General features: G+C 37.7%; 1 protein-coding gene across 2 annotated transcripts in view; it reads left to right on the top strand.

The window, feature by feature from the left end:
- Nucleotides 1-10,472, top strand: part of MOB1A (MOB kinase activator 1A) — a 30,629-nt gene extending 20,157 nt beyond the window's left edge. For both annotated transcript variants that reach the window (XM_023552783.2, XM_003413686.4), the window contains exons 5-6: nt 4,843-5,006; nt 6,510-10,472. In XM_023552783.2, coding sequence (XP_023408551.1) covers nt 4,843-5,006; nt 6,510-6,587 — 242 coding nt within the window. In that variant the 3' untranslated portion in view covers nt 6,588-10,472. The remainder of the gene's footprint in view (nt 1-4,842; nt 5,007-6,509) is intronic.
- The last annotated feature ends 1,690 nt before the right edge of the window (nt 10,473-12,162 follow it).

The raw sequence follows: 12,162 nt of genomic DNA, 5'->3' as shown, positions 1-12,162 counted from the left end.
GAAAAGGGAGTCGGGGGGCCATCCTCTCAGGGTTTCTCCAGTCTGTGTCAGGCCAATAAGACCAGTAAGTCTGGTCTTTTTTTATGAGTTAGAATTTTGTTCTACATTTTTCTCCAGCTCTGTCCACGGCCCTCTGTTGTGATCCTTGACAGAGCAGTCATTGGTGGTAGCCAGGCATCATCTAGTTGTACTGGATATTTGTTAATGTTTTAAGATTTTGGCATCAGTATTTATGGATGATAACGGTCTTTGTCATTTTAAAGGTATCTTTATTGTTAGAGTCTTCTTTGCAATCTAATTAAAGGCTCTTTCAGGAGAAAAATTAAATTAGGTTGTTGTTTGGTCCATGTATTGTTAGTCACCTTTTTCATTATATTATTAAAGCTTTTATTTCCTTTCTCACAGACCCTTTATTGTATGTTGACTGTACTTGAATTTTCCATATTACATTCAGCTTGGAAGGTACTTCAGTTAAAACAAAGTACTTATTATTTCTTTACTCATCTAACCCATTGCCGTTGAGCTAATTCCAACTCATAGCAACCCTATAGGATGGAGCACAGTTGCCCCATAGAGTTTCCAAGCAGCGGCTGGTAGATTCGAACTGCCGACCTTTGGTTAGCAGCCAAGCTCTTAACCACTGCACCAGCCTTTTATGGAAGATAGAGGATACTTTTGACGTTATCTTCTCAGCTTCCTGTTCCTCAGTAATTGATTCTAATGTTCTGGAATCCTTTCCCTATCATTTAGCTACTAAACACATCTTTCTTCTCCCAACTATTGTTGTTAGACAGAACTCTTCATTTTTAGTTGTTTTACTGATAACGTTCAGGTTGTTACTTTTCCTTTTACTAGCAAGATGCCAATTTGTTATGTGTGTGTGTGTATTTACATATGTGTGTGTGTATGTATATATATATATTTTTTTAACTTAAAAATCCATTTCTGACTTAAGAAGCCTTTAAAGGTTGTTTTCTGCCTTTGAGTGAGAACCTAGTTGGACAAGTGCTACTTGGAGCAAATGCTCAGTTGTTTCCGGTTACGTGTTTTTGGATGACCTGGTTCCTAATGTAACGCCTTTTTCTGCATGGGCGTCAGGAGGAATCTTTCTCCTTTGTTTGAATTTTAATTATAGTTTATTTCAGAGGAAATATTTGTTAATGTCATCTGTGACTCGGTGAGCACTCTAGTTTCAGTTCTAGCTTAAAACAATAAATTCTGGACATTTTCTTTTTTACTCTTCTGCATAGTTTTTTGTTCTGTTTTCTTCAGTAATTCCTGTGCACAATCTGAATTTCCTTGTTCTGTTTTCTAGATCCATCACCTTTTTTTCCCTCTCTCAAAGCAGCATCTTTATGTTAACAAAAACTAAATTTATCATCTTTTATTTTCTGTTTCATAGATTCATTTTTTAGTTTAATCCCCATCTGCCGTTTTTAAGCAAATTGAAATGTCTGGTTTTATCTCTTTAGGAATAGATTTCAGCCAGTGTGTAGATCCTGTGATTTCTGTGGAAGACTTCTGAGGTTTAACTGTAGTTTTTGTTTTTTGCTATTGTTAGAGTTTTTTGTTTTTCTTCTGTGTTGTGGAAGTTCTTCAGTGAATTTCATTGTGTTCTTTATCTTTCCTTTAAGTTGTTATTACGTACACTGCTTCTTTGATGATTTTATGGCTTTTTAATAGTATTCTGTTCCGTATCAGTGGAGTGGGTGGTATAAACTGTGAATGGACTTGGCTAATCAGAAGGTTGGAGGTTCATGTCCATGCAGAGGTGCCTCAGAAGAAAGGTCTAGCAATCTCCTTCTGAAAAATCAGCCATCGAAAACCCTATGGGGTTGCCATGGGTCCGAGCTGACTCAACTGCAGCTGGTAATTACTATCAGTAGCAAAGAAATTCCTGGCATCGGTTCTCCCATAGTGTCATTCATATTCTTAACATGAATGTAAAGACAAATTTAATAAAACTACATATAACTAACTCATAGAAGTATTAATGACAATTTTCCTGCACAATTTTTGGTATTTATTAAATTCTCTAAGTTTTAACTCAGAATTGAATATAAGATTAGCTACTTCATCCCTTCCAATTTTTAACAAAAAGCACCAATACTCAGAATTCTTAAATGGACACATTCTTAGTTATGTGATGTGATGGGATGATGTGGTAGGGTGCCTCTTTGTGGAATAGATGCTTATTTGAAAAGTTACATTTAGAATGAAGTACTAAAACCAATACACTAAGAAGAGAAAAGAATTTCCTGCATATTGGGTGATATTTTCTCACTGACCTCCAGTCTAAGATCAAAGAAAGATTTCCCTTGGAAAAATATTGAATGTCTTACGTGTAACACTTATGGTGTACTCCTGTGTTGGATGTTGCATTAGGCGCCAAGGCATAACAATACAGGCAGTCCCCAGGTTACAAACATGCAACTTACGTACAGGTCGTAGTTATGAACCAGCCCCTGTAAAACCTATTAAAAATTTGAAGTATTTCTAGTAGTTGTAATAACAAACAAGTGCTACCTTGTGATGTACATCAAAACATCATTATCATTACCGTATTATTATGTTAAAGATGTTTAAGTGTATCTAAAGGTGTTTCTTTAATTCCTTTATGCATATAAAGGTATATGAAGACAAACATTTGACTAACTTCTCTTAGATATGAACCGTACCTAAGTGTTCAAAGTTACGTACAAATTCAATTTAAAGATCGATTTAGGAATGGAACTTATTCATAATCTGGGGATTGCCTGTAATCATTTTAGTAATGCAGACCCTTGAAAGTCACATAGTTCAAGAACAATGATGATGTGTTCATAATATTTGGTATGCTACAAATTATAAGTTAGGTTGCTTTCCTTCAAAGAGATAGTAAAGCAATTAACATAAGTGATAAATTAGAGTGTGAGTTTTTCCATATTCTGAGATTTACTGCAGAGTTCTTTTCAGTGGGAAATTTAATTTTTAAAATTCCAAACAATCTGAGCAACCTCTTCCCCCAACACACACACACATAAACACACACAAACACACGAGTATTTACATTTTTTAAATGAGTTGGCCATCCTGGCCTTCACTTTCTGGAACAAACCTGGATTAAAAGATGTTGGGAACCTGGTACAGCACTTGAATAAAGTGTTAGCAATGTAAATTACTCTATATTATCAAATCGAAGATGCCACTGATTGTAAATAACAACTTTTTTTTGTAAACACTAAGAAAAAGTAACTGTGCCTGTTAAACTATTACTTGACATCGATTTTAAAAATACCTCCTTGAAGATAGGTCCTGATTTTAGAAATGTGAAAATGTCTGCATCTTAAAATTGATAAAATAGGATGAAAACAGTTTATGACGAAAGTGTAGACATAGAACAGTTTGGCCACTGCTCCTAGCCTGAGCCTTCCTCGGTATAGTCTGTCTTCCCTTGCTCTGTGATTTCTTCCTCCTCCTTAGCAGAGGACAGAAGTTCTTGTGCTGAGGGTCTGAGAATAGATTTTGTTTTATTGGCTTTTCTCTCCCTTACCAACCATGACTTTGCCAGCTACAGTTTTGAGACCGCACCCTTTTATAGTTGTATATCAAAGTATTTAAAATTTATTTATATATTTATTTATTTCTACTCAAGATTCACTTTACTTAAAAGGAAACATGATAATTATTTCCTCCTTTAGGGTTTACCGGATGGTGAAGGGAAAAGATCTGTTTATAGTCTGTATTTTCAATACGTAAATAGAAGACCCAGCCCAGGAAAACCTGCCCCTAAGTTCCAGAGTAATGTTGGAAAAGGCAAGGTAGCTGAGACTTGGGGGAGAAAAAAAAGCACAAAAAATGAGCTTGCAAGAACAAAATATACTAAATTTCAAGCTATTACGGACTGGCTAGGGAGTTTTTTTTTTTTTTTAAGAGGAATGTCTTAGCCTTCGTTTTCTGAAAGATTGAAGGCAAAAAAGTATTTCAAGAGTAGTATAACCTACTAGAATGGGCCCTTAAGGCCAATCCAGGTTATTTTGGAAGCAGATGCCTTCTAACTCATTGGTTTACTGCAGTCGCGCCAGTTTCGTTCTCTCTCTCCTGTTCCCATTTTCTAAGAGACTTCAATCTCAACCAAATCCCTCAGGGATGTAACCAGTCACATCTCCACTGATAACCAAACCCTCCCCCAGTTCTTTTCTAAGGAGGTGCTGATTTTGAGGGCAGGTGCCCTCTTTCCGTTTTCAGGAAGCTTACCCTCTTCCTGTTGTTGTGTCATTGATTTTAGACTCATAGCAGTCGCATGTGACAGAGTAGAACTGCCCCACAGAGTGTTCTAGGCTGTGATCTTTTACAGAAGCAGATCACAAAATGAAAATAGCACTTTAAAAAAATAAAAATTTGAGGACTCCTACTTTAAGAAAGAAAACTCTGGCTTTCCGGTGTAGTTCAGAAGATAAAATAACTTACTTGTGGACAGTGTGACGACTTCAGGTTACCCGGCATTGTCTTTTGCCACGGGAGGGTTTCCAGTGTGGAGTGAGTATGGGCATGTGCACACACAACATATGTGTAATTTTTTTTTTTAAAAGGTTATAAATTACAAAAAGTAAAAGTTTTTATTTATGTTCAAAATATTCTTGTTGCATTTAATCTTAAAAAGAAACTCTCCAATAGTAAAAAAACTAAATTAAGTTCATTCATGTTTAAGTTTTTTTTCCCCGTGCCTTTTAAAAAAGTATAATAAGAAAATAGGCTTCTGTGTATCTGTGAATCTGTGTGTGTTTTGGGGTTGCTGCTAATGGCAGTGTCTAAGCTTCCTGCAGTTCAATTAAAGACTACTCTGTGCATGTTTGATTACAGGTGTCCCGTTTCCCAAAAACTTCATGTCTGTGGCAAAGACTATCCTAAAGCGTTTGTTCAGGGTTTACGCCCATATTTATCATCAGCACTTTGATTCTGTGATGCAGCTGCAAGAGGAGGCCCACCTCAACACCTCTTTTAAGCACTTTATTTTCTTTGTTCAGGTAAGTGGAACCATGGGGACTTCTGCATCTTCTTAGTTGGACTTACTTGGAATGGTAACTTTAATAAAGTCATAAAGATCAGTGTGTCTTATTTCTAGATGTACAGCTAAGTACACACGGGGTTCTCGCTTCTTTGTTCTTTCTTTACTGTTTACTTCATTGGTGTTCGTAGCAGCAGAGAAAGGCATCATCTCCATTTCGATCCTTCTGCCTCTGGCTCCTCCGTGTCCCTGGTTAGGATATGTCATTGAGGGATGCGGCCTGTTGCCTTATGGACTCTTTAGTTAGAATTAGACTTTGTTGTTATTATTTTTGTGGTTAATATATAGGTAACAACATTGGTCATTTCTATAATCTTTCCGTGTACGTTAACGTACGTGTGACATTTTGTCCATCATGTTGTTCAACCATTACCATTGACCGTTCCCAAATTTTTCCATCACCCTTAACAGAAGCTTAGTATCCCCTAAGCATTGTGTCTTCCATTCCCCCTCCCTTCACCTGCCCCTGGTAACCACTAATAAATTTTGATCTCTGTACACTTGCCTATTCTAGATACTTCCTATCTCTGGTGGTGCAGTGGTTAAACACTTGGCCGCTAAACAAAAGGTCAGCAGTTTGAGCCCACCGGCCGCTCCATGGGAGAAAGATGTGGCAGTCTGCTTCTGCCAAGATTTACAGCCTTGGAAACCCTACGGGGCAGTTCTACTCTGTCCTGTAGGGTCGCTATGAGTTGGAATAGTCTCAGCAGCAATGGGGATCATAAAATATCCTTTTGTGACTGACTGACTTCACTGAGCATAAGGTTTTCAAGGTCTGTCCGTGCTGTAGCATGGATCAGGACTTCGTTTCTCATTACAGCTGAGTTATTAGAATTGGAACTTTTGAAAATAAAAATAATTCACATTGTTTGAAAAGGAAACCAGAGAATTAGTACTCTCTTAGCCTAACTTCAGAGAGATACAGTTCTTTGTATGTATCTAAAACATAAATGTCTGTTTTATAGTGGAAGAAACCTGATAGCTTTGTAATATTCTATTTACTTGTGTTAACCCTTACGTAGTTGTTTTATATACCACACAAAGGAGAACATACTATGCTTTCCCCTGTCTTCTTTCTGAAATTGCTAAATTGTGTATGTTTACATTTTTTGTGTGTGTGTGTGCGTATTAATTAAAGTAAAAGGTCCACTGCCCCAGAAGTGGCAACTATCAAAGGTTCAGTGTGTGGTTTTCAGATAATTTCTGTGCATATTTTAACATACATATAATTTTGATTTTACACAGTGAGGATTATACTGATACGTACGGTTGATTAACTAATAAGTCCCCTATGTTTTTAAAAGGGGAATAAAGGTCCTTTTTTAAAATGTTCACAGAGATCATGTCATCATTCTTTTAGATTTCAGAAAACCAAGTTTGGGAACCCTTCTCCAAATGACATTTAAAGAGTTTTAATCTTTAGATCTATTTTTAAGTTTCCTTTTTCTTTTTCTTACTTTAGGAGTTTAATCTGATTGATAGACGTGAGTTGGCACCTCTTCAGGAGTTAATTGAGAAGCTTGGATCAAAAGACAGATAAATGTTTCTTCTAGAACACAGCTACCTTCTCACTTCATCTACTGCTAGACCTGTCTCATTGCGATCTCTAATAGAGTAGTAACACAAACTTTAAGAAAACAGAATAAAAAGACACCCGTTGTCAATGTCTACTGATAAAATTGTCCCAAAGGTAGGTTGGCCTGGTAGCTTCAGAGGGAGACCCTAAGGGCACAGCCAACTCTGATGTGCTCTATGACCACTCCTGTTACTGTCACAGTGTCACACTTGGTTGTGCTTTGTAATGACTAACCTGTAGTTTATTAGTTAATTCTTTTACTGAAGAAAATGATTCGTTCTTTTTCAGGTGGCAGCATAATGAATATTAAGAATTTCTACCAGTAATTTATTAACAAGTTCCCAGAACAAATTTCCTAACAACACAGTCAGATCAGTTTTATTCCGCTTCTGTTTTACAAATAGAAAAAAAATTTTTTTTTTACGTTTCCTTAACATTTAGAACATTTGTGTCACTTTGGATAACTTTTTAGTTTCAGATTTGTATGCCAGTGTTTTTATAGGTAAGAGTATATATGTGTGTATTTTCACAAAATCTGTGATTGCAAGTTCAGTTGGTGTGGGAGAAGCCAAAGTTATTTCTGAAAGGACTTTATTTTTTAGTCTTTAGTCATAAACCTATCTAAAATTGCTAGGAGTTCGTGTGTGTCGTAAATAATTTTGTTTAAGGCTTCTAAGGATGACGTTATAGATTTTTATTTTGAAATGACTTATTAAAATTAATGTCTAGCTTTTGGTTAAGAGAAGGAAAACTTCCAAAAAATTATGGTAAACTTAGGACTCACAGCCACTAGATTCATTGATGTTGTTTTTCAAAAGCCTTCCAATTCCAGGTCAGTGAATGGAAGAAAGTACTAAGAGTACCTGAGTTATTTCGTTTTGACTTTCCTTTTTTTAGTCTATATGTTCTTATTGTGACTTGAGAGTTAGTTAAGAGTAGTGAAGAAATGCATGAACTTTGTCCCAATAAGGACAGCTTAGGGAAAACCACAATCAAAACCATGAAGGTGTACACATTTTATAACACAGCAAAAGGTTTTGTGTATTATCTTTGTGTGTGTGTTTAAAGGAGACGAAGTGGGAAAAATAAGTTAAAAAAAAAGTTAATTCCGTTCATATTAAAAGGATGGATTGAACCCCCATAGGGGTTGTATCCTGTTTTAATTTTTTTTGTAGCAAAACTTGAGTTTAATTTCTATTGGGATAAAAAGAATATTCCCCCCTTAATGACGAAAATGCCTTTTTTTTTTTAATCATCTGGGTCCTAGGATTTTGTAAGCCCTAGCTGGTTGTTTAAAATGTGTTGAGGAACAAGTACTGTATTTCTACACAAATAATGCTGCCTGCCTTCTGTGTTTGCCAGCCACCCCCTCCCCTCCTGAGGTATTTTCTTAGGCACGCTGTGCTATTTTTTTATTTTAAACAGCATCATGTGAAGGAGGATTGGAATAGCAGCCTTGTGAGGATTTCTTTGGGGTCAGGGGTAACTGGCTAACAGACATAGAAGGCACGCATTATTTATATAAAAATACGGTATGTTGGAAGACTTGCCAGGTTGGCACATCTTTAAATTGATAGCGTTCAGCGCTGTGGAGCTGTGATTTTTGCAGAATACCCACCAACCTCCTGATGGCCTTGATAAAAGTTAAATTTGATAGTAATTTTTTTTGGGGGGGGGGCTATTTATTTTTACTGTTTCACTGGACTGTGAAGAAAAGAATTGTTTATAACCCCCATCTTTAGTAACTCCATTGCAATAAGTTCTTAACTGTATACAGAACTTTAAAGGAGATAAAGCATTTCATCTAATTTAGGCTGGAAGCATACGTCATCGTTTGAGTGGGATAATCACTTACGAAAAAAGAGAAAGGCCCTGTGTACACATTCCGCAACAATTGTTTGAAGCTTATCCAAAGGCCCCTGTCAGCCATTCTGTGTATTTATGTTGATTGGTTAGAAAAAAGAAAGCCAGTTTTTAGATGCCACCTAGAATGTTACTCTCAACTTTACATTAAGCTTTGGTGGCTGTAATTTCCTGTGTCCGTAAGGAATGAACTTACGTTTCTCAACCCTAGGGTTGCACTTTCATCATCATTTCTAATAATTCAAGTATTCACAAACAGAGGGGTTCTCATTTTTCCCCATTTTTCTTCAGTGATAGAAATCCTCCCTCTCTTTAAGCCCCAAAATGAACCAGAGATGGTCACATCCTAGAACAGAAATAAAGGCAACTTACTAATGGGACATAAATCAAAAGTTTGTTGGTAAATTTGAGATTCAGAATCCCACCCCTTCCTTTTTTTTTTTTTTTATATAATTTTTATTGTGCTTTAAGTGAACCCTTCCTTTTTTTGAAATAAAAACATCGTTACCAGGTTCCCAAGCCAATCTGACTTAACAAGCACTGCACCTGAGTGGTAGTGTTAATATTATTTGTTCACATTCAAGTTTAGGGAGTCCGGCAGGAGGGGAACTGGAGGAAGGGAAGAGGATGGCGGTCTTCTGACTTGGCTTAAGGGTCCCCTGGTAAGAACTGGAAGAGATCAGTTTGTCCTTGGCTCTTTTCACTTTTCATTTCTCTCCCCAGTGCTCAGGGTCAGCGCTAAGCCAGGGTTCCCTGTCCCACAATACCGACTTCTCTTCCCCTCCTAATCCGAAGTCCTGTCCTCTCTAACTGATCTCTGCTCCTCATACCTGGTCACTGTCTACCTGGGGTAGAGAGTGTTAAGTTGTACAGTTAATCCTCTGGTGCTTTCATTTTCAGGACAGTGACCTGCAGACATTTGTTTAAATATTGAGACTTCCTTTGCCACAGTTTTTGTATTGACCAGCCACATGTATCCTTAATTCTTCTTCAGATTGTGAATAAAGTGATGTCATAGGGCTGCCAGCTAACAAAGTATTTCATCTTAAACTTGTAGAGCCCTGGCTCACATGGCTGTTACTCAAGAAATGCAAGCCTGTATTCACCATGACTTTGATAATAACAACGTTTTTCTAGTAGTGCAGAGGCAAGAGGAAAAATCTCAGTGGTGATTTTAACTTTTGCAAATATTGTTGAGGTTTCCTGATAATTCCGTTGGCCTTCTCTCTGAGCAGTGAGGTTCTGCTAGAAGTGGAGCTTCTCAAACATAGCATCAGTACCTCGTAAGCGTAAACAAATCAGGCCCAGAGAGTGTAACCCCAGGAATTTGCTTCTCAGCAGCCCCAGACATGGTGCTGCTGCTCCCCCCGCCTTATCAAAGGTGCTGTCTCTTGTCAGCATGAGTTCCAGGCCTGAAAAATGCTGGCCCGTACACCAAACACTGAGCACCTTCAACGGGGTCATGATTTCTTCCTGACGTTTAGTTCAGTGAGTGGATTTGATTTTTACTAGTGCAAATTTTGGCAAGGTGGGAAAACAGTAGTCATTTTCAGTCTTCCTGTGTTTTGCATTAGTTTTTGATATTTCAGACTGTAAAGGCTTTGACAGTCACAGGAATGATATTACCTGTGGTAGCAGTAATTTTATGGAAGCAACTGTGTTGAAATTCACTTGGGTTTTCTTTCATTATCAAATTCTATTTGAAACAAGTACTCTGTAAATCCGAATGGATTACCAGTGTCTTATATAGAGACTTGCTATAGAATAACATTCTGTGTTTGATTGATATCAAAAATAGTTTGCCTAAGTTAATCTTGGTTACCTTCTAAAATATTTTTAAGTATTCTTTACATAAAAATTTATGTTGTATTTTTAAACCTTTAGGGGCTTTATCTATTTTTCTAAGTCAGTTAACTGTACTTTTAAAGAAATATTTTGTATCTACTTTTGTAACTTCATCAGAATAAAGTATATTAAAAAAACTGATTGGGCCTCAATACTTCTATTTAAATTTGGATACTTGGGATTTTTGCAGGTTCTGTGGATTTTGAGTACAACATAAGTTTGGGAGTGCCTGTCAGTCGCTAAAATGTTTTCCTAGCTCTGAGAAGAAAGGGAGGTTCCTAAATGAACTGAAAACCTTATAATACTAGGATCCCGTCCCCAAGAAACACACTGCGCCCCTGGTTGTAGTGGCTAAAACCCATCCCAGGCAAGAACGAGTAGTCTCCTAACGTACTAACCAAGCTCTTGAGCCGCTTTTGTACATTCTTGGTTGAGAGATTGAGAAAGGAGGGACTGGACTTACTAATTTTCTCACCTTGAAACTGAGTACCTAGCATATCTCCTCAAGACACCTACCTTCACCCTAGACAGCCATTTAGGTAGTCATTATTGTAGGAGAAATTAGAGTTATTTTTAGAGGTCCATAGTAGGTGCGTTTTGGGTTTATACACTGGCACTGCTAGAATTGTCTTAACTTTGAGTAGTGTTAAGGATTTAATGAATGTGGCTAAATAATACAGGTTAAAACTCACTTTGTATAAGGATATGGATAAGTTAGTAGTTCTAGATTTTTGACTGTTATATTTCAGTAGGCTTCACAAAAAATGAGAATTTGTAAAGGCATATCTAATGGTTAAGTCTTTGAAAGCCACATCAAACCTTATAAAAGAGTAGTAGAATAACCCAAGTAATCTTTGGGAAGACCTTGAAGCTGCACATGCAGAAACAATGTCCGAGCCATACCTTGGGCCTTCTCTAGCACATACCTCCCTGATGGTGCTGCCAGGTATGGATGACACAACCTGCATGCACCACTATTGCTGGCCACTAGATGTCAGTCTCTGCCACAGCGCCTCCCAAAAGCCAATTGCCTCTGCCCACATGAGAAAGGATTTTACAGAGTACCCTGTTGAGAATTTGCGTTTCTAAGAAGTTTTCAGGAAATTGTATGAAGAAACACCTGAGGATCTTGTTAAAATGTAGATTGTGATTCAGTATATCTGAAGTCAAAATGCAGATTCTCAGCAGGGAACTCATTAGAAATGCACTTTCTCAGCAGGGGTCCAAACCAGAACTGACTGGTTTGAAGCCCTGGTTTAACACAGCACCTCCTTCTTGCGTGTGTCTGCATAGTCGGAAATACACATGGGTGCTTCTAATTGGTAGAGGGGCTGAGGGAAAGTTGATGGATTTTTCCTTGGGATTGTGGAACTCAGCAAAATTGCCCAAAAGATGCTGGGTGGTCCGAAAGGGTGGACTGCTACTCTGTGAGAACCTAAGTCACAAGTCAGCCGACATTCTTGCGGTAGATGATACAGTGAAGGAAGTAGACTGTTGTGACAGGTTCTAGCCACACTCCTTATCTTGTGTGTGGCAGACCAGCACTTTCAGTATCATTGCCTTAGGGCCACCTACCTGTTTTAGGTGAGCCCTTTAGTAGGTTATCTCATTTAATGCTTACAGCGGTCCTGAGAAAGGGGTGAGGGTTGAGGAGAGGTAGGCTAGGAATTTTCCAGACCGAGGTCACAAAAGCCCAAATGGGTTCAAATAGCTAATACCTAGCAAAGCAGGTTTCCGTTTCTCTGGATTGCATTTGCAAAAATTTTTGCATAGTCAGGAGTGCTAGGGAGGCTCTATAAAATGCAAATGCAATTTAAAAATCATCCCAATG

The sequence above is a fragment of the Loxodonta africana genome, chromosome 15, assembly GCF_030014295.1.
Source record: "Loxodonta africana isolate mLoxAfr1 chromosome 15, mLoxAfr1.hap2, whole genome shotgun sequence".
Taxonomy (NCBI): domain Eukaryota; kingdom Metazoa; phylum Chordata; class Mammalia; order Proboscidea; family Elephantidae; genus Loxodonta; species Loxodonta africana.
The sequence above is the reverse complement of the archived record's forward strand: the minus strand, read 5'-3'. Positions and strand labels throughout refer to the sequence as shown.